The sequence below is a fragment of the Vitis riparia genome, chromosome 13 (assembly GCF_004353265.1).
Source record: "Vitis riparia cultivar Riparia Gloire de Montpellier isolate 1030 chromosome 13, EGFV_Vit.rip_1.0, whole genome shotgun sequence".
Lineage (NCBI taxonomy): Eukaryota > Viridiplantae > Streptophyta > Magnoliopsida > Vitales > Vitaceae > Vitis > Vitis riparia.
In genome coordinates this window covers 23168893-23192858 of record NC_048443.1, presented here as the reverse complement: position 1 = coordinate 23192858, position 23966 = coordinate 23168893, and the positions used below count along the sequence as shown (strand labels likewise).

General features: G+C 34.9%; 1 protein-coding gene across 1 annotated transcript; it reads left to right on the top strand.

The window, feature by feature from the left end:
* Nucleotides 1-986: 986 nt before the first annotated feature.
* Nucleotides 987-23966, top strand: LOC117928070 (probable lysine-specific demethylase ELF6). The gene is made up of 7 exons (XM_034847858.1): nt 987-2650; nt 7173-7251; nt 7418-7485; nt 8913-9063; nt 19304-19878; nt 20591-21034; nt 21416-23966. The coding sequence occupies exons 1-7, from the start codon at nt 1504-1506 to the stop codon at nt 23542-23544; spliced, it is 4593 nt and encodes a 1530-aa protein (XP_034703749.1). The 5' UTR covers nt 987-1503; the 3' UTR covers nt 23545-23966.

The following is a 23966-nucleotide window of genomic DNA, read 5'->3' as shown; positions in this document are numbered from 1 at the left end:
TTCTTACATTAATGTTAATATGTTAGCATTAATCCTCCTAAGTTAAGCATAGAACACATTCATTTTTCAACAAGCTACCATGAATCCCATTGTATTATTTGAATAACTACTTCAAATAGTTCATTCACAAAATCAATTATTTTGAAGAATGAGCTATTTTCCATGATTTTGGCAAAAATAATAATGTTCCAACTTTCTCTCGAACATCTTTAATACAATTTACCCTTAACTAATCAAATTTCAACCCACTTTAACAACAATCATAGATGAACCACATATTTGGAGACAAACATAAATAAAAGCTTCCCAACATTTATAGATCATACCTTACACTTTATCCTCAATTGGTATGAGGAAACATGGGAGGAATATCTCTTTCATAATTTGATCAAGATTTTGCAATTTTTCTAGAGCATCCCCTAGTGATTTTTAATGAGAGATGGTCCAATGTTCTTTCCTTGCTGCAGAGAAGCATAGAAATTTAGTCTAGTTTGGGCCTCGAAATTGACCACACTTGATAGATATGTTACAGACCATCACTTCCCACTTTTTTGGTTACCTTAAACACATCGAGAGGAATGATAAAATATGCCATGTTGTCCCATCATCATCTACACCCGGACCCATTAAGTGATTACCATATATGGCTTCAATTTTAGACTCTTTTACCATTTTAAGTTATTTGTTGATTTGGTATATTGTTAGGATTATGGGCATATGTATATGTATGATTTTCACATAGCCACGTGTGTACTGGGGGCTTGATCGTACGGTTCTTAGAATGCCACGTGTACCATGATGATCTTGGGAAGTACTTGGATCCATTCGTGAGTCCTGACCCTTGGATGCAAGATAATATTGTGGTGTACCGTCTAGCTCAGCTATACGCCTTAGACGTCCACTCTTTGAGGAGGTAGAGGGCTAACATGCGCTTATGGGAACATGTCACGCAAGTATCACGTAAATCAGATCTCAGAAGCTATACCCATCAGCGCCCAACTGAAATCGTACGGTACAGAGAACAGTAATTCTAAACCCTGCGATGTGTCGCACCGGCGTAGCGTAGTTTAACCTAGCTGCGAGATTCTATCTTGCGCAGTTAGAAATGTCCCTCAAAACCTAGGCAACCGAATTCCAGTTCCAATTGTTTTTTCATTTTCATTTCCATTTCCATTCCCCCGTCTCGCTTTCTCTCTCTTGAAGGCCAAATCCCCACAGTCTCTTGCGGTTACAGCCTTACAGGTTCCATTGTTTATGTCTTTTATTGGTTTATCCTCTACTTATCTGCTATTTCCTAAATTTTTAAGCTTAATGTAGTTTCAGACTATCAATCACAGCAAACGCATGTACAATTTCACCACAGTCTTTAGAATCTAGGGTTTAAATAGCTGTTCTTTGTACGGAACTTCAATAAAGAATGCTCTGTGACTGGGTATCGTATCTTGGTATTCTCGGTATTCTTCTTGTCTGATTGCTGCCTTATGGTTATGAATCTTGGTTCTAATGGGTAATGTTGAGATACCCATTTGGCTAAAAGGGTTGCCATTGGCTCCCGAATTTCGCCCAACGGACACTGAATTTGCTGACCCAATTGCTTATATATCCAAAATTGAGAAAGAAGCTAGTGCATTTGGTATATGTAAAGTCATTCCTCCATTGCCGAAACCTTCAAAAAGATATGTGATTTCTAACTTGAACAAGTCATTATCAAAGTGCCCGGAATTGGGTTCTGATGTAAATGCCTCAACTGTTTGTTCTTCGGCAAAGATGGGTTCTGGGGATGGGGACGCTGATGGGGAGGCTCGTGCTGTATTTACGACAAGACACCAAGAATTGGGTCAAAACCTGAAGAGAACTAAGGGAGTAGTTCAGCCGCAAGCGGGGGTTCATAAGCAAGTGTGGCAAAGTGGAGAGATTTATACATTAGAACAGTTTGAATCTAAGTCAAAGGCTTTCGCACGGAATCTATTGGGTATGATTAAGGAGGTTTCTCCATTAGTAGTGGAGGCAATGTTTTGGAAGGCAGCATCCGAGAAGCCGATTTATGTGGAGTATGCAAATGATGTGCCAGGGTCTGGTTTTGGAGAGCCAGAGGGTCTTTTTCAATATTTTCATGGGAGGAGGAGGAGGAGGAGGAGGACATTTGGTCGATATTGTCGAGGAAGAGCTGATTGTGAGAAACATATAGCAGACAGTGTAAGGGATTCCCATAGTAATGAAAATAAAGATGCAGCCACCAAGAATAATGTAAGTCCATCTTTACCGACATCCAAGTCATGCACTAGTTTACCAATCATGTCATCAGATGAAACTTCACGCCAAAAGAATTTAAATGGTAGTAATGAGATGGAAGGTACTGCTGGTTGGAAGCTTTCAAACAGTCCTTGGAACCTACAAGTAATTGCACGCTCCCCAGGTTCACTTACACGTTTTATGCCAGATGATATCCCAGGTGTTACTTCTCCCATGGTTTATATTGGTATGTTGTTCAGCTGGTTTGCTTGGCATGTTGAAGATCATGAGCTTCACAGCTTGAATTTTCTTCACACTGGCTCTCCAAAGACTTGGTATGCAGTCCCAGGAGATTATGCATTTGCTTTTGAGGAAGTCATTCGTTCGCAGGCTTATGGAGGAAATATTGACCGTTTAGGTATGGAACTTGGTAATAGTAGAATGTTTAATCAGTATATTGAGCATGTAAGGCAATTAAGAACTAAAAAAATGATACTTCTGTGTCTTCTGTTTCATCTTATGGCTGAGGGTGTTCTTCAACCCCTAAGGAAAATGAAAGAAATTAATCAATTCATAAGGTTAAAATTTTGTGATGTATAAAGATTAAAAAACATGCTGTCTGTGGTGACATGTTTGTCTTGTTAGTGCTGGCCTGATGTCCATATTGTCACCTGTCTTTGTGCATGTTCTAGCCATCTTTCATAGGATATGACTACATGGGCACACATCTCACTTTTTTGGGCTTTAAGAGGATAAGCCACAGCAGAAACATTTAGTTATTAAGATTTTGAAGCCTTCTAAGGCTACATTTTTCTTATATAACTGCTTGTTTCCCCAATGTCATAGAATCTGAGTGCACATGATTAGAAAAATGAATTTATTCCTGTCCCCTGTTCTCTCTCCCCCCCCTAACTCACATATACAAAAAAGAAAAACCAATTTATGTTGAATATTGTCTATTATGGCAAACATCACTTTAATGTTCTCTCATCAATTAAAAATTTCTTATGCTATGTTTGGTTTCACAAAAGTACAAAAAAGAAAAAGAAATAATAAGGAAAGTTATTTTCTTATGCTTGGTTTACCATGGAAAATATGAAAGAAAATGAAATATAATTTATGTATTTTCAAATTATTTTATCTTTATATAGATTATAGAAGAAGAAAAATAAGTGAAATGAGTTTGTGAAATCGTGTAGAAATAATTTATTAACTTTAAATTTATTTTTTATTTTCTCAAACTTTTTCTTTCCTTTTGTTTTTCCTCTCTATTTCCTTTCCCTTGCGTTTTCCTTCAAATTTTATGAGGTCCAAAATAGGGTTAATGTTTGGCATATAACTTTCAGGGTCCGGTTTTTTAATTTTAATTTTATTTATTTTCTTGTCTATAGTCTTATCCATGTGAAAATAATGGCTGAATTTTTTGTTTAACTGTTCCCAAAAAAACACTTTTCCTTGAAGATATATTCTGTTTAACTATCTTATCTTGTTTAACTATCTTATCTTAGTGTTAGTTCATTGTTTATAGGGGAAGGACTGCACTATGCTAGCTTATAGTTGTTGCCCCAATTATCTATTTCCAGTTCTTCCTCAAATTTTCCAACCTTGTATTTCTAGGTTTTGTGTAATGGTGGCAGGGACCATTTGGATGTCCAGTTACCCATTGAAACTTTCCTGAGTTTGTTGTGACCTGGGTAAAAGCCCTTTGACATAATGTGATATGGTACACTGACTTCACGGTCAATCAAAAACCATTCAGAAGCATGAGTGGTGTAAATATTGGGTTCTGGGTGTGGGTAAATTGATATCTGCTGTGTTAGGGAGGTAATTTCTACTATAGGAGTTCAAGGGTCCTCTTGCTTTGTTCCTATCAACAAAGGGTCCTCTTGCTTTGTAAAGACATCATGTTGTCAGGCCAAATAGTCAGAGTGAGGCAAAGTAATCACCTATTATTTTCCACGTGGAATTGAGCATTCATGCATATACATAATTGGAAATAGGCAACTTGATTAATGAGGTAGCTATGAGGATGGGTTTTGCACTCAGATCATAGTTTTGATACAATGAAATAGATTTTCAAACTAAGGAAGATGACCTCCTTTCATCTATTAATTTACAACTCCCTTTATGATTTGATTATCCTGAACTTACTGTCAACCGTTTTTATTTTTTAAAACATTTATATGCCAATTATATCCTCAAGTTTTCTTCTTATATTGGTTTCTCAAAAATAGTTGTCGATATACCTGTGTTTTAGCCATCATGTATGTTATATATCAAACTCAAAAAATAAAAGGCTTTATAGGCATTAGTTAAATCATTAAATGAAATAACAACTTAAATGTTGAATTAAATGTTAGAAGTTAGACCATTGATTGGAGCTTGTGTCAATTGAGTAAGACGCCTGGCATATAACTGTCCCTGCCTTTTGCCCTTGGTGTTACTTTTAAAATATCATACTAGTCTCTGCTCACATTTTGTTACCTTGCCTGGTCTTTTTGCTGGTTCATTGGTCTGACTGGGCAGTCCAATCCTGATTTAATGGATAATGATGTGCATGGATGTGCACACACACAAAAATAATGATCTTTTATAGCCTCAAGAAATTATATCGAATTATCTTGTATTATAAAATTGAATAATGATAGCATTTCAGAATTAAATGTGTAGTATAACAATTTGATTTTTTTTTTAATGGGCTACAATTGGCCAGAGTTGATTACAGAACTTATTGTAATAGGAATTTAATTGCCATCATCTTGTATTATAATATTGAATAATGATATCATTTCAGAACTAAATGTCTAATATAACAATTTGAATTTTTTTTAATGGGCTACAATTGGCCAGAGTTGATTACAGAACATCTTGTAATAAGAATTTAATTACTTATATAAAGTTCTTTTTGGGTAAAGGAACTGCTTTGAGAAGCATCAGAGGGGCTGCAATCCCTGTACACAGGGAGTGTACTTGGACTGCATCAGTGCAAGAGTATACAAATATAGAAAAGGAAAAGAACATAGCTTATTTGAGGATATACCTTCTACTCAAGGCTGCAAGACAAGCAACATAACTTATTTAATCTTTGATTGGATATTCTATCTCCACAGAAGTCCTTATATTCTCTTCTTTCCAAATGAATGAGGCCAAGCAAAGAGGAATGGGAAAAGTGTGTTTCCATACACTCAAATGAAGATAACCCAAAATAGGAATCCAAGTTTATAAAATACAAATTTCAAACACCTATCTAAAAATAATTAGCATTTTATTTACTTTTTGGTCGAAGGTGCTACCTTTGACCATTCAAGTACTACATTTTAATGATATAAGTTTGACCATCGTAGGTAACCATCGTAGGTACTACCTTTGATTGGTAAGTGCATGAAACTTGAATTATTTTTAGAGAGTTCTTATTTTATAATTATTTTTACACGAGTGTGTGGAAATTTTTCCAGGAGGAATAGTTCTCAACACCTTTCTTCTATTCTTCTTAGGTCCTACTTGAATTAACTTTTGGAGACCAAAAGTGGTTTCTTAATCCCAATACTAGCTTATACCTGTGTTTGGGTGATTTTAGAAAAACCATTTTTGACTTCCAAAAAGGCTTAAGCAGGTAAGAAGGTTACCTTTTTTTTCTTTGATCAAAAACAAAAATGTATTAAATATGGATAAAGAAATACATAAGAAGGATGATCAATCCTCCCTAAAATGCGACAAAGTAGACCTACACATTAGTATAGTATCACATGGGAATATACAAAGAGAACATCTCATTGCTCTAATATTAAATAAACTTCTCTCTCCAAAAGATACCTAATCGATGCTCCTCTCCTTGCTAAACCAGCCCATTTGATCTACACACCAAATAGTCAATCTGAACCACATTGAGAGGAATGCCCTTAAATGTTGTGGTGCATGAGGCCCAAAGGGAGGAATAGAAATGAATGAGATCCCATATAGTCTTTGAAGTCCTTGCCTTGTCCTAAAAAATCTTAGTGTTTCTTTCCCGCCAAACAACCCAAGTCAACTTGAGACAAACGATTTGCCAAAGAACCTTGCCTTTAATGGAGCTCCCTAATCCACCATATGAGGTGACCATCATGTTACATATACTTTTAGGAGGAACCTAATCCATGTTGGCTAGTTTGAAGAAGGTTGCTTTTTGTGGAATCTGTGTGGGAAGCTGTGTTATATTTAATGAAATTCTCGTTATACCAATATTCCAAACAAGGCCTTAATGGATGAGAGAGAGAACTGCAGGCTAGCAGCATAGGCAATATGCTATGCAAATAAGGCTTTAATGGGTCTTCTTTTCTAGCTAAAAAAGAAAACACCCTGAGAGAGAGAGTGCACCATGCATCACAATTCCCAAGTAACTGGACAATTTGCTAACTAAAAGAGAGAGAGCACTATGCAAGTGAGCGTGTGTGTGTGTGTGAGAGAGAGAGCGAGCACCATGCATCAAATTGTCTGAGTAACTGGACTCTGGATATCAATATATATATATCACCAGCAGCACCAGCCAACCAAACAACAAATGCCACTTTTCAGCCAAACAAAGGACAGCTTCTCACCTTGATATGGTTTGTGGTCAAAATTCTCTCCTATAATGTAGTCCAAACAATAAGTGAAACTTGTGTGTTTTTTTTTTCCCAAGAAGAAAATAATATAATCTTGAATCTTTTTCAAATTGTAATAAGTCATTTCATTTATCTTTTGAACATCCTTTGGTTTATAATTTTAATCCTAATTTCAATTAACAATAATGTGTGACATATCATTCTTAGTTTCATACCTATCAAAAAAAAAAAAAAAATCATTCTTAGTTTCACATTTTTATTTTATGTTGTGTTAAAAAATAGTTCATGTCTATGTGAAACATTTTTACTGTTACTTCCATAGCATTTCCGTGACTAGGGTCTAGTTACTTTTGTTGGCAGCTGCTCTCACACTCTTGGGCGAGAAGACAACTCTTCTATCACCAGAAGTAGTTGTTGCATCGGGAATTCCTTGTTGTAGGTAAGGCGCTTTTCTTATTCGCTTTTATTTTCCTTGTCCATATTTGCAATTTTGGGTTCATAAAGAGTTTTAATTGGTTTAGTTTTGATTTTTGAGGTGGTCGCCATTTGGTATTTCCAGCTCCCCATCCTTTTCAAAGTTTTACTAATTCTTTTCTGGTTTTTAGGCTGATACAGAACCCTGGAGAATTTGTTGTGACTTTTCCAAGGGCTTACCATGTAGGATTCAGCCATGGTAATTACTTTACAGTTTGCTTTCACATTTAGGAGGATTTTATGTAGAATATGGTTCTTGTGTGCTTCTGCATTTACAAATTGTTCTAACATTCTAGTGGCTTGCCAATTGACCTTTGGCACAATGAGACATTGGATTTATGTTGAAGGATTAACTCAAAACACTGAAATATTTCTTACTTTTGACTGGATGCAGAGTATACTGATTATCACCATTTATCCTACTTGCAGCATGTGTGCTGTTGATCTTGAATGATTTCAAAGTGCATTGTTGAACTCTGAAATGTTACAAGTTTTAATAGAATACTTAATTTGGCAGCTTTTCGGGTCTTCTGACAAGTAACTTAAAAATTTATTATTAGATGATCTGGTGGCTTTTAACATCACTTGCTGAAATGATTTTCCCCTTCTCATTGTTGAGTGCTTAAAATTGGATATTTTGAAAGCAAATAAGTTGAAAGTTTAAGGATGGAGAAATATTAAACTTGTTGCCCAAAAAATGCAAAGAGAGAGAGAGAGAGAGGGAAGCTTGTTGCTAAAAAATGCACCCAAAAAAAAAAAAAAATGCACAGAGAGAGAGATTGCAAAAATTTACCCTTAAAGAATAAGATGCAGGTGAACAATTCTATTTTCATCTTTACATGTAGTTGTTATTGTGGGCTTTTATTGTTAAAGGAGTAATTGTGCTAAAACATTTGTTTTGATATGGTTGAAATAGAGAATTCAACTCCCCACTGCATTCTAAAGGTTGTAATAATGTTCCTTTTGATTGTGTTAATGGGGCCATTGACCATTAATTACCATTATAAAAGTCATTACTTTTTGCTACAACTTCTCGCTTTCATGTAGCATATACTTGTGATTGGATGTTGACATTTGGATCAAAAGGATTAGAATAGCATTGTCAAGTAGTTTTGATGGCTGTTGGAGAGTATTTATTTTCCCCTGTTTGGATCAGGTTTTGTAATGTAGGGAAGGATTTCTCATCCTTCTCTTGTATTCTCATATTTTAATGAAAATGTTTTTGTTTCTGATAAAAGAAAGTATGGCATATACTTATTTAAATATAATGGATTGAAATTTGATTTCAGTATTATTTATGAGTGAGATGGTTTTAATAGATTATTGAAAGTTCGTCTGTTATAAGGGTCATTCATTCCAATAATAGCCAATATATTTCTGGAGTTGTATTACTTTTAACATACAGTTCCTGGTGTTTTCTGTCAATATCTGTAAATAAAACTCATTCATAAAATGCTCTTTATTCTACACATTGAATCATAGTTTCTTTTGCAACTAGCATGCTTTTGTTGTCTGTTCATCATAGCTAGGTAAATACTGTTAGAACTCTCTTTGAATCCTTATTTTCTCCATCATCCATCTTAGAGCTTTTACTGGCTTCTTATAGCCTTGTTTTATGTAACCTAGGTTTCAATTGTGGTGAAGCTGCAAACTTTGGAACTCCACAATGGCTTAAAATAGCAAAAGAAGCTGCGGTGCGCAGGGCTGCTATGAGTTATCTCCCCATGCTGTCTCATCAGCAGCTGCTATACCTGTTGACCATGTCTTTTGTTTCAAGGTCAGTTTACATCCTTTTGTACATTCTGTTGACTTTGTTTCGCCATAGCTGAAGTTATTCTGTTCATGTTGCTTTAGAAACTCAAACCTGCTAGATTATATATTAGTTGAACGATCATCGAGTTCCTTAAAATTAGATGTAACCTTCCCTATGCAAGTAAGAATTCAAGTTGTTCCTTCAAAGACTGATACAGTTAATGTGCTTTTAGATTTGCTGAAAGTAGGAAACATAATTTTAATTTGCATACCATATTCTTATACTGGTCCCCGTCATAGTTTTATTTTCTTACCCAAAAATAGACTGTTTTATGTTGTGAACGTTTTCCATTAGGTATTTGTTATTAAGACCTCTGTCCTTATTCTCTTCAGTCCCATTATCATATATGAGGTTGGGAATATTGAATCTTATGATATTGGTTGGAATTATTGATGTTGGTACACTTTTTATTCTTTATTCTTTATTCTTTTTTAAACCTATTTCAAATAAAAATATTTTTACATTGATTTGTTGGGAGGGACAGTTCAGGCCTTCTCAGTTTTCACAATGTCATTATATGTCTCACTCCTTGGTAGTACCTGCAAATTTGGAGTAATAATTTACTTGTAGTGATACAGACTAGCTAGCCCTTAGCATGTTTTTCTTAGAGCTTGAAGATCAACCAAGAAAGGCTTTCTGGTTATCTTCGAAGGTCCTGTTCTGTCATCTAGTGTGATGCTGACATCAGCACTTTTACGGGCTACTTTCATCATGTAAATGCAGGGGCAGTGCTTTCTCTTGTTTGTATAGCTCTGTGCACAAAAGCTACTTTTAACAAAATTTTCAACCCTATTTCTATTTTCTATTTTCTATTTTTGATGTATAGTTTTTAGATTTGTTTAAGAAGTTTTGGCAAAAGCTGGAGATTGCTTGATTTAGTTAGGGACTGGAATTCTTACTGAAACTCGTGTTGACCTTTTAAGGTGCTGCTTACCTAATTACCATGCTATTTTTGGTTTTTCAACCTCCTTTTTTCTGAGCTGGTGATTGCTAATAACGTGTGTAAGATTTCTGAGGTTCAAAATTTACTGAAGTTACTGGAACTTTTGACTGTTAGTTCCTTTGATTGGGCTGATGCTCTAATACGAGGAAATTCTCTACTAAAACCGTCAAGCAGCTCATTTTATGGTTGTATTTATTGTGTGGGGTACTTAGGAAGTGTTGAATATATTATCGTGAGCTTGTTTGCATGGGAATGTCTATCAACAATTATACGAGGCTTTTCCTCAAGGGAGAAATTGCAGATTGTAGATAACTGCATTTAGCTAAATGGTTTAGTTATATATAATGGCATAGTCTGCAAAGTTGTACATTGAAGGTTACTGAAAATTTGAATTTAATATTTTGGTTGGTTAACTTAATGAAGCTTTTGTAGGATCAATGTGAAAATATGTTTTTTTTTTTTTTACTTTTTGTTTTTTTCTTGGGGTTGAGTGGGTGGGTTGGGGTTTGATTAGCACAAAATATGAATGTGATGAGGGTGAATCTCCAAGATCTAGCTAAGAAGAATGAAAGGGAGTAAAGAAATTCCAAGTTACTCTATCAAGGGTATTTAGATAAAATTTCAGTTTTATTAGGTTCATAATTAATTAGTAGTTGGTATTTGAGTTTAATTTAAAATTTGATGACTTTTCTTTATTGAAAATTTCTTTTTAAAAGAAGTTTTTATGTTTCTAAACTTTCTATTTTTGATTTTTTTTTTAGTTTCTATTTGAGTTCTTGGAATCTAGAAATATTCTTTATTAGAATACTTATTACTAGACGTTTCTATAAAGTTAAGTTCCTAATTCTAAAAAGATGGTTTCTATTTTTTAAATTCTTTTTTATAAGATTTAATAGTTTTGGAAAGGGAATAATAGTCCTAATAAGATACCACATAGATTAAATTTCTATTTTTATGATTTTATTCAATTTGTATGATTTTTTAAAACCTATGAGGGAGACTAATTGATGTAAAAACAATATTAATGATTGATGACGAATAATATTAAGTTTTTCCATACTGCACCACAGCCTTGCTTCTTTTTGGGCTTCTTGCACCTCATCTTTTAAGGGCATTCCCCTTATGTGGTTCAACTAGATTTGTTAAAGGTGTGTAGCTCCAACGGTGTGGGTTAGCAGGGAGAGGTTTTTTGTAATTACTAAATAGCTTTTTTGCTTTTGATATTCATTTTGTTTAGCTTTCATTTGTGGGAGGATTCCTCATCCTTCTATTGTATTTCTTAATTTCTATTTCAATATAATTCATTGTTGTCTCCTATAAAAAGAAAAAAAAAATCAAGTTTTTCCATACTTTGCAATTTTTAATGGTAAGACTATTACTTTTCTTCTAGATGAGACTTAAGGTTTCTTGTCTTTCTTTTGTATTTTATTCTACTTTTTTTCTTCTTGTTATAATTTTATTCATGTTCCCCTCCTTAAATCTTAAAAGCCCTAATGTAGCTTATTTGATTGTAGACAATCATCTTAGGGTTGACTTACATCAATTTTGGTATTCAAGCCAAAGTTTTTGGCTTAAGGATGTATATTACTTGAGGAGTGGAACAAGTCATACAATCATGATCGAAAATTTGAAAGTTATAATTCTTTGATGTGACCATTTGTGACCAAACCAAATGCAAATAATAGGAGGATCGACATTGGAGTAGTTCTTCCAAACTTTTGTTGTTTGCTAAGGGGGACTATACAATATGATTAAGGACAGAGGTAGTAATTTCAAGATAACTTCACAAGAACTTGTTAAAAAGTTTATTCTAAAGATGGATAAGCATCCAAATCAAATATTATTTTAGAAGTATTTTTGTTTATTTGTTAGTCTGCAGATCATTATAAGTAGTATATATTTTTGTAAGAAAAATTTTCATTTTATTTGTTTTATTATAAGCATATTAAAATATTTTATTACACCATTTTAAACTAAAAAATATAGTAAAGAAAATAAAAAAAGAGTAATAAATAAATGCAATATAATAATAAAGTGGGGTATAATGTGTATAAAATATATACATACATATATACATACATATATATATATATAAATTATAAAAAGTTAGTAATATTATTCTTTATAATAATATTTCATATAACATGACATGTGTATTAGATAAAATTTTAATTATATTTCTTTTCACTGTTTTTAATATCAATGAAAACTCAAAACCAAACAAGATTTCACTATTTTTCATTCTTGAAAACAATTTCATTTTGTTCAATGAAACACATTTTCAAGAAAAGAAAAAACTAGAAAATAAAAACTGTTTTTAGAAAATGAAAATAGAAAATGAGAACTTAAAAGAAATTTCCAAAGCAAATACAACCTTAATTACTTTATTAAAGTATTGAGGTAATTATGTTGTTTTTTTAGGTTCTCTAGAGTCATCATTAGATAGTAATCAATATTTAAGTTTAATTTAGAATTTAGGAAGTTCTTTTATTGGAAATTTCTTCTTAAAAGAAGTTTCTATATTCTAAACTTTCTATTTTCTAAAAGATTGTCTTCCCCCCCACCCCCCCTAAAGTTTCTATTTGAGGCTTTAAAATTTAGAAGTGTTATTTATCAAATACTCTTTTTCACAAGAAGTTTCTATTAAGTTAAGTTTCTAATTCTAGAAGTGTTTTAAAAGTCTATTGAGGGTGAGACTCTATGACTTAGCCTTGGGGCAATTGAGGCTTAAGCTTCACCTTGTTGAGGCTTAGAACTTTGAGACTAGCCTTAAGATTGTTGAGGCCTAAGCCTCAAATATCCAAAAGGTTTTTTGCCTTTGTGGGCTTTTGATATATATTTTATAAGAGGCTTAAGCCTCAATACTCAATGAATTTTTATGGGTCCTGCCATATATGCTTTTGTGGGCTTTTGATATAAATTTTATGAGTTTTGTATTGGGTTGACTTGGTTAAACCTTCTACAAAATAAGTCTTAGTTGACTTCCAATCAACCTTTTAAATGAAACTGAAAAAGAGAGATTGAGAAGAAAGAATAGGGGAATTGTTGATCATCTTAGTGGTTGAAATCATTTATGATCATTATCTTATTATTGATAAATAAGAAAAAATACCATTGCAATAGCTGGACAAAGAAAAAGAATGAGTGGATATTAATATCGATGGGGAGGATAATATAACAATTAGATATGATTATATTTCTTGGAAGATCCTACAAGCGATAGTGATGCTAATGTTGAAAATTATTTTATGAAATCATGAGAAAGAGCTAAATTTAATAAGAGAGAAAAATGAAGTAAATTAGAAACTATTAACAATGACAAATAATTAATTTTATCATTATGAAGTGTTTTTTTTATTATTCATTTTTCTTGTGACTTCAAGGGTTTTTTTTTTTTTTTGTATTTTTTTTATTATTTATTTGTTTAAATTAAGGCTTACACTTCATTTTGCCTTGAGGCTTTTGCCTTGTCTCATTTGGGTAAAAGCCTCAAAACCGCCTTAAGCCTTTTTGTGGAATAATGTAATTAGGAAAGATTATAACTATATATTTTTGTAATTAAGAAGAGGATTAGGACAATCTTGTAATCGAGGGGATTTGATAGAATTAGGTTAGGAAAGTTTCTACTTTTGGTACTAGGAATACTTGTATAAATGTGGGTATGTGTAGATTGAAATCAAGGAAGCAATTTATTCTTTTTACCCTTCAAGTCTTCTTTTTCTACATGGTATTAGAGCTTCCAAACTCGTAAATCTGGAAATCAAGAGGATTTTTTTTTTCTTTGGCCTTCATTGTCGAGTTGAAAGTTTAGTGTCGACCTTCATTATTGATTAAAGGGTTTCTTTTGCTTGAACACAGAGATCCCATCATTGCCTCCGCCTCGTCGTTGTGAACACAAGCTTCCTTTAGTGTCACCATCCTCGTCTTTGTCTTGCCCACTGTCGTGCCACTGAGATTGCATCGCCACAATGACACCATTGCAAAAGCAAAACCTAGTTCAACCGAGTGTATCCCTTTTGTAAACTCATTGCAAAACATAGATTGCACCCTCGGCTTAGCACTAGTACACCCGTCTTCTTCTGCATCATTGATCTCTCGCTCAAGTTATGTGAGCCTTTGCTGGCAACGACAACCCTCCTTGTGCTGTCAAAAACAACAAAGGATCGTGTCCTCCACGAGTTCACTACAATTATCCTTCACTGCCAACAAGATTGAGTCGAGTTCCAACCTCCACAGGCCACCGTCATCTCTGCTGGCAATGACAACCCTCCTAGTGCTGTCAAAAACAACAAAGGATCGTGTCCTCCACGAGTTCACTACAATTATCCTTCACCGCCAACAAGATTGAGTCGAGTTCCAACCTCCATAGACCACCGTCATCTTAGATTGCTGCAACTAGGTTCCCATACGTGTGTTTTTTAGATTGAGTGTTTAAGCCTTAAGCCTTAATGCCTTTTATAGTTCCTTTTTTCTTTTCTTTTTTTTTTTTTCAACAAAAGAGAAAAAAAAAGGAAAAGAAAAAAGAAAAAGGCCAAAAAAAAAAAAAAAAAGGATAAAAAAATTGTAACAAGAAAAAAAAAATGTCAGAGGTATCAGAAACTATCGTTGTTACCACTCAATATGAAATAATGATAACCACTTACAATGGAAGGCAGTAGGAAGATAATGGACAAGCACACTTGTCTTTTGTTCAACCAATTGAAGAAAGATCCATAAAAAAGGTGGATTCAATTAAGAGGAGATTGAAAAATTAAGAACTTTGTTGAGAACTCTTAAAAAACCTTCAAGTACCTCCTCACTGGCACTTTCAGGTAAGTTTCCAATTTCCATTGAATTACCTTTGTCAATTCATAGGTTATAGATTTTGGTGCCATAAATCACATGACTTATTCATCACACCAATTTCACAACTATAACCCTTGTCCAAGCAATAGGAAAATAGCTACAGCAGATGGTTTATTAACCATCGTCATAGGTATAGGAGATATCTAAATTAGTCCTATACTCACACTTAGAAATGTGCTTTATTTCTAAAAGTTGCCTACTAATCTTGTCTCTATACAAAAGCTTACAAAAGATTTGAGTTGTAATATGATTTTTTACCATACTGGTTACGTATTTTAGGACCAGAATTTGGGAAAGATGATTAAACTTGTTAAGGAACAAAACATGCTATACTACTTTGAGACACCAAGCAAATCATCTGTATCTCTTCTTTTAGAGCATCGTATTTTTTAATAAAGAAAAAATTTAGCTTCATCATTGTAGGGTTGAACATTTGTCATTTAGAAACTCTTAAAATCTTGTTTCCTTCTCTTTTTAGGAACTTAGACGTTGAGCATTTTCATTGTGAGGTATGTGAACTAGCTAAACACAAGAGTTCAACCTTTTCAATCAATAATAAAATAAGTTCAAAGCCTTTCCATTTAATTCATAGTGATGTTTGGGGTCCTTCCCCTATCCCAAATATATTTGGGGCACGTTGGCTTGTGTCTTTCATTGATGATTGTACTAGGGTCTCTTGAACAAATCTGATGTGAGTTTTGTACTCCCAAATTTCCATAACATGACAAAAAATCAGTTTGGTGTCACTATCAAAAGGTTTCGGTCTGACACTGCCAGAGATTATTTCATTCAAGTCCTAACTTCATACTTTCATCATGAAGGTGTAATTCATGAGTAATCGTATGTAAATACCCCACAACAAAATGAAGTTCCTGAGAGGAAAAATGGTCACCTACTTGATACGGTACATGCTTTTTTGTTCCAAAAACATGTGCCTAAATCTAAATAGGGGGAAGCCGTACTAACACATATCTCATAATTCTATTACCTTTTAGAGTTTTAGGTTTCAAAAGTCCTATGAAAATACTCTTATCATTTATCCTAACATGAGAACTATAAAACATCTCATTCCTAAGATATTTGGGTGTGTGTCATTTGTACATGTTTACAGTCTAAACAGGGGAAAATTGGACTTAAGAACAATCAGATGTATTTTTGTGGGATATTTGTCAACTAGAAAGGGATATAAGTGTTACCATCCATCATCCAATTTTTTTTTTTTTTTTTTGTCTTAGCTGATGTTACTTTTAATAAAAGTGAATTTTATTATCCCACTCCTTATCTATAAGGGGAGAATTCCATTGAGGAAGATAAGATTCAAGATTCCTGTTTCATTGATCCCTTCTCATTGACCCTATTAAACCTTCTAAAGTGTTTGATCTAGTATTTGTACCTCTCATTGACCCTATTGACCCTCCTAAAGTGTCTGATCCAGTATTTGTACCCTCCTTTAAACCTGAGTCATCCATTGAGCCTACTTTTGAAAATCGAATTGGCAAAGTGTGCTCAAGGAAGAAAGTTGCAATCCCTCGACTTATATAAGTCCAAGAATATGAACTGACTTCTGGAAATGAGGTAACGGGTTCTCATCTTCCCTTACAAACCGTGTCAGAACTTTAGGTTGAAAAACCCATAAACCAAAACCTCTCTATTGCCATTAGGAAGGAAACGAAGGAATGCACTAAACGTCCTTTGTATCCACTTTCCCATGTTATGTCATTCAAAAAGTTGTCTTTATCCCATAAGAGTTTTCTTATAAGTTTGAACAATGTTCATATTCCCACCACTTTATCCGAGGCTTTGTCTAATGAAAATTGAAAACAAGCCATGAATGCAAAAATGGAGGTCCTTTATAAAAATAAAACTTGGGAGTTAGTAGATTTGTCTGTAGGAAAAAGGCCACTGTGATGTAAGTGGGTCTATATTGTTAAGTATATAGTAGATGGAACATTAGAGAGGTACAAGACGAGATTGATGGCTAAAGGATATACTCAGACATATGATGTGGATTATCTAGAGACATTTGCTCTGGTTGCCAAGATGAACATAGTCCGAATTTTTTATCATTGACAACAAATTATAATTGGGATCTACAATAGTTTGATGTCAAAAATGCATTTCTAAATGGAGATCTGGAAAAAGAGATTTATATGGGAGGCTCTCCTGGATTTGGAAGTAACTTTGCCACTAAAAAAGCTCTATACAGGTTGAAACAATCTCCAAGGGTGTGGTTTGGAAGGTTTGCTAAAGTAATGAAAAACATAAGATACAAAGAAAGTTAGGGAGATTATATGTTGTTCATCAAACATTCAGCTTGAGGGGGAATTACAGCTCTTTTGGTATATATAAATAACATTATTGTGACAAGAAATGATGAAAAGAGAAACACACTTTGAGGCGATGCTTGACCAAGGGGTTTGAGATTTGAGATTAAAGAGTTAGGAATGTTGAAATATTTCTTAGGAATTGAAGTTGTACATTCTAAGTAGGGAATTTTTATTTCTTAGTAGAAATATGTAACAAACCTCCTCAAGGAAACAAGGAAGTTGACATGTAAACCAATAAGCACATCAATAGATCTTAATCATAAGCTTTGAGAGGTTGAGAAAGATGTTGCGGTAGATAAAGAGATGTATCAATGTCTAGTAAGAAGACTCATTTATATCTTTTACACAAGACCGGATATAGCATCTGTTGTGAGTGTGTGATTAGTCAATTCATGCACAGTTCAAAAGAGGTTCATTTGCAAGCTGCTAACCAAGTGCCACAGTACCTTAAGGGGTCTCCAGGAAAGGGCATCCTATTTAAACGAAACTTAGGATTAGTACTTGAAGTATACACAAATGCAGATTATATTGGATTTGTGGTTGATAGAAGATCAATCACCGGGTATTACACCTTTCTTGGTGAGAATCTAATAACATGGAGAAGTAAGAAACAAAGTTTGGTAGCAAGGTCTAGTATAGAAACAGAATTTTGTACAATGTCCCAAGGAGTTTGTGAACTACTATGGATGAAGATTATTTTGGAATATTTGAAGATTAAATGGGATGACCCAATGAAACTTTACTACAACAATAAATTTGCAATCAATATTGCACATAATTTAGTGCAACATGATCGAACGAAGCACATAGAGATAGACATTTTATTAAGGAGAAACTAGATAATAGGTTGATCTGTACTCTTTATGTATCTATTAATCATCAACTTAGATATATACTCACCAAAGGTTTAAGCAGTACAACATTTCAAGCAAGTGTATCTAAGATGAGAATGGAAAACATCTATTCACTAGCTTGAGAGGGAGTGTAGAAGAATGTAATTAGGAAATATTATAGTTGTATATTTTTGTAATTAAAAAGACGATTAGGACAATCCCATAATCAAGGAGATTTGATAGAATGAGGTTAGGAAAGTTTCTATTTTTTGTACTAGGAATACTTGTATAAATATGTTGGTATGAACAGATTGAAATCAAGGAAGAAATTTATTCTTCTTGCTTTCCAATTCTTCTTCTTCCACACTTTTAAAACATTGAATTCTAGAAAGAAAATTTCTATGATAATATGAAAATTAATAATTGATGATGAATAATATTAAGTTTTTGCATACTTTTCAATTTTCAATGGTGAGACTTTATTACTCTCTTTCAGTTGAGATTGCTAATAGGTCTTAGTGAAATTCTAAGGTTTCCTATTTTTCTTCTTTATCTTTTTATTTTTTTCCTCATATTTTATTTTGCTTTTTCCTTGCTATTATAATTTTACTCTCGTTCCCCTCCTCAAATCCTAAAAGATTGAAGCCCTAGCCCATTTTATTTTATTTGATTGTCCTACATCAAGATGACAATATAGCATATATCATTCCTGTTAAGGATTATATCATTCTTTTTCTCTGGCAATTTAGTTCTCAAACTCAGTGTCTATTGATTTTCTGGAACTACATCCTGCTTGGTCCTGATTATGAGGATGATCAGCTAAAATGAGATGAGTTGGGCTCAGTACATATTATCTGAAAGTGGGCTGTCCCCTTTCATGCATTTCATTAATTTATAATTTATGCAACATTTTGCATTTATTGTTGGGGACTGAGAACCATATTAGAGGGCTGAACAGGTTGATTCTATGCTTTTATGCTTGATGGCCTAAGAAAATAGTTTGGTGATTGCATTTGGAATACATTTGATAATTTTAGAAAACTTCTACATAATCTAATTGCATATTTAGCTTTTGAGTTGTAGTCTTTTGAATACTTCAGGTTTTTTGGTGGATCTGTATGTGTTTTTGCATTTTCATGCATTGATACTTCTATACCTATGTGGATTTTCTTTGCTTATTGTCCATGAGTGATCAGTGGGCATCTAATGTTTAATTATTTCTCAAGTTCAATATGCTGGAATTGTTTTGATGCCAGAGTGCCACGGTCCTTAATACCAGGGGCTCGGAGTTCTCGTCTGAAAGATCGCCAGAAGGAAGAAAGAGAACTGTTAGTAAAGCAGGCGTTTATAGAAGATATGTTAAATGAAAATAATCTATTATCTGTTCTTCTTGGGAAAGGATCAACCTACCGTGCAGTGTTGTGGGACCCTGAGTCACTACCGTCTTCTAAAGAGCCTCAGTTGTCCACTGAGATCACCACTGTTTCTACCAAACCAAGAGAAAATATTTCTCAGGTTGAGAACAAGGACGATAGCAATCAGAATGATTTGTTTGACAAGATGAGCTTGTATATTGAAAATGTAAATGATTTATATTTGGACGATGATGATTTGTTGTGTGATTTCCAAGTCGATTCGGGGACTTTGGCATGTGTGGCTTGCGGGATTCTTGGTTTTCCATTTATGTCAGTGGTACAGCCATCTGATAGAGCATCAATGGAATTTCTTCATGCAGATCATCCTCTGGTTGAAGATCGAGCTGGAGATACAGAAACTATGAAATCTTACTGTCCGTCAACCGTTCATGGCACTTCTAAAGGTCCCGTTTCAGGTATTAAATGCACAAACTTTGTGTTGACCCCTTTTTTTTTCTCTTTTATTTATTTATTACTTTTTTTAAATAAGTTTTTTCTTGACTATGTTATCTCCTGTTTCTTTTTCTGCCTTGCTTTAGTTGTCACTTAGTCATTTTGTATAGCAATTTTCAACCAGATTTTCAATGACGCCACGATGGACATAATGCATCTGACATTTCCATGGATTTTTTTTTACAAAGATGTGAGAAAAATCTTAGAGAAAGTGGAAAATGTTCCAGAGGCCATGAGAGGAGGTTCTGGCTCAAATTAATTTTGAAAGTTGGTTGATGTTTTCACTTTAGGTTTTTTGTGGACTTAGGTGCTTTCACTTACCACTGTCCAGCCAAATTTCTTTTATAAAAAATTACTTTGTTGTGTGACTGATGTTATAAAGCTGCCTCTGTAATTATTGCCAATAATTATTTACTTTCTTTTATGCATGGAGTTCATGTATGGTGTTGTGGTTGACCATAAAATTCAATTGGGAAAAACCTTTAATTAATCTTTCTTTCACTTTACATATTTGAATGCTGCTCCCCTCTTTCTGTGTTAGTAACTTTAACCTGATAAATGTGTAAAGACTCCAATTTGCACTATAGTAGAAGTGGGAGATAGCAATTCCCAGTATTAATAGAATGGAGGGACATATTCAGGACATATTCATTTTTTTTTTCTATTATCGCACAGGTACACAAGTTGACAAAGATGAAACAACCAAGGAGGAAATATCTTCTGCTATCCTGATGACCGAAAACCTGAAGTGTAGGAAAGATTTGAAGTTGATAAAAGATGGAAAGGAATCCTCAATAGATGCTAACAGTTTATCATCCGAAGTAACTGAGAGCATCAAGCTGGACAAGTGCACTTCACTTCAGCATCCAACTGGGGCCTCTTCAAATACAGCCTTGGACCAATCCAAGCTTCATTCTGCAGGGGATCTTCCTCCTGTTCCTGATCTTTCTCTGCCTCCTGAGAGCCTGCAAATGACCTTAATAACCAATTTTGAGAAGGGGTGGAATAAGTCTACTGAACTTTTGAGACCGCGGATTTTCTGCCTAGAGCATGCTGTTCAAATTAAGGAGTTGCTGCAGCCCAAAGGTGGAGCAAGCATGCTTATAATTTGCCATTCAGGTGACAATTTTTTACTCTCTTTATATTATTGTTCGAGAGAAGTGGAATCTTTTTTCAACTCCAAATTCTAATGGCTTATTTATTTGGTTATTGCTTGTTTCCCCAACACCAGCCTAGGATTTTCCTACCAAATTCCAATATCGATGTAAATTATAAATTAGAGTCAATCAACACTCAGCAGTTAATTTCCACTACATGATATTTACATCTCTTGGTTTTTGCAACTAACCACTAAGAGTATCAGATGCACCATCTCATCTACAGTAGTAGTAATAGTAGTAGAAACAACTGCGTTTAATTTTTGTTTTTTTCTTAAATTGCAAGTTTGTTTTATTGGCAGTTATTTGATTTTTGCTAATTTACTGATTTTGATTTTTGTAGACTATCAAAAAATAAAGGCACATGCCACAACTGTTGCAGAGGAAATTGGTCACCCTTTTAATTATAATGAGATTCCTTTAGATACTGCCTCCCAGGAAGATCTGAATTTGATCAATCTAGCAATCGATGATGAAGAACATGTTGAATGTGGAGAAGACTGGACCTCGAAATTGGGTATCAACTTGCAGTACTGTGTTAAGATCAGAAAGAACTCCCCATCTAAGCAAGTACCACATGCGTTGGCCTTGGGTGGTTTGTTCACTGACACAACTTCCAGTTCTAATTTCTTGAGCCTCAAGTGGCAGTCCAGGAAATCTCGCTCAAAATTGAAGTCAAATCTTCCATCCCATATCAAACCATGTGAGAGTAATCAAATGAAGGAGGTTGAAGTTATGGAAGGAAAGTCAGTTGGTAGCACAATTAGAAAAGAAGATAAACTTATTCAATATTCTCGAAGAATTTTCAAGTTTAAATCAGGTGGTGCTGAAGGAGCAAGTAGGGCTCGTGGACGCCCTAGAAAGAACCTGCCAAAAGACGTTTCAGCTACTAGTTGTGATATTGTCAAAAATATCAGCAGGACATCTAATAATAGTCCGAATATTGAAAAAGAGGGAGGTGAATCTGCAGGGTTGGATTTCTATGCTTCTTTTGGAAAATCTGAAATGCTGCATGAAGTCCAGGTGCTCGAGGCAACTGAGGATTTGAGCAAGAATGCTGTTCCTGCACAGGTTATAAATCCACTTGTCACTGCTACCCCAGTGGTTAAAAGTGTTGAGGCACGGATTAATAATCAAACTTTGGAGGATGAGGCATGTAATTCAGTGACCTGTGATGGTTCTGAGATGCCACTTGAGATTAATATCACTGAGGTAACTGGTGAGAAAAACAAGATCTTGGGCGCTGAAAATGATTCAACTCTACCTATCATTTCCGTCCCAACTGTTGAAAAATCTGGAATTCAAATGGATCATCAAATTATGGAGGAAGTCAACATGACAAATGAGCCTGGTAATTTGACTGAGTATAATTCTGAAGGACAGCATGGCATCCAGGGTGATGGGGATGTGTTGATGAATGGAGTTTCTGATTGTGACAACTTTACAAGTTCCCATGGCCCAGTTGGGGAAGGTTTTGATGCGCAGATAGAGAATGTGGTTATAGAGGAATCTTGCACGAATGGTGAGATAGGTGAATGCATGATTTTGGATAATGAAGCATCAGAGCAGGGAATCCTGATTGCAGATGGAAGTGGTGATGAGGAACACATTTTAAGCAATGTTGCAATGACAAACCAGCCTCCTCCTCCCTCAACGGTAGAGAGTTCAGAAATTCCAAGAGAGATCTGTCCTGTGGAAGACTTGAGCAATGGTGCTGAGGTTTGTTCTTCACCAGACATCAGAGAATTGGAAAACATCGACTCCAAGGTTTGTTCTTCACCAGACAACAGAGAATTGGAACATATTGACTCCAAGGTCTATTCTTCACCTGACAATAGGGACTTGGAAAACATGGACTCCAATAAGGTGAACCCCAAATCAACCAAAAAAGCGGAGAGAAAAAGAAAGCGAGAAGGGGGGCAGAAAACAGAAGACAAATTCAACTTTGATAGCTTTATTAGGAGTCCATGTGAAGGGTTGAGGCCAAGGGCCAAGAAAGATGGTAGCAGTGGGGCTGACACTAACAAACCGGTTGTGGAGAAGCCAATGGCCAAAACGAGAAAACCTGCAGATACATCAGGTCCCCACAAGGATAAGAAAGAAAACACAAAGGGGTCACACAGGTGTGACCTAGAAGGGTGTCGGATGAGTTTCAAGACAAAGGCAGAGCTACTCCTTCACAAGCGCAACAGGTGCCCACATGAAGGGTGTGGGAAGAAGTTCAGTTCCCACAAGTATGCGATGCTTCATCAAAGAGTTCACGACGATGAGAGGCCACTCAAGTGCCCGTGGAAGGGTTGCAGCATGTCATTCAAGTGGGCGTGGGCGAGGACAGAGCATGTACGGGTGCACACTGGAGCGCGGCCATACCAATGCAAGGTGGAGGGGTGTGGGCTCTCATTCAGGTTTGTATCGGATTTTAGCCGGCATAGACGGAAAACAGGTCACTATGTGAACAACACACCCAAGTGAGATGGATGTTACATCCTTGTAATTGTATTATTCTCGGTTGGGCATTAATAGGTTAGGGATAGGCTGATCCCTTTGTTAGTTGGGGGGGGCTGGGGCTGGGGCAATGGCCAATGTGGCATTCTCAAATCAACTGAATGCATCATTGTAGTTGGGTTTTGAGTGTTCAGTTCACCTTCTGATTATTTTTATTTTATCTGCTCTACACTGTTAGAAACTTGGATTTGCCCAAATGTCTTCAACAGGCTGGATAGTGATGAAAGCAAGCCACCGCTCTCACCAAATTGGTGGGTCCTCTTAGGAATCGTTGTCTTGTAAGATCTGGATGTTCTGGATGGTTCCATGCTGTGTGGACTCACAAATGGAAGTTACTCATTTACATTATTATCTTGTGTAAGTAGTAATCAGATGGGCCCCTTTAACAA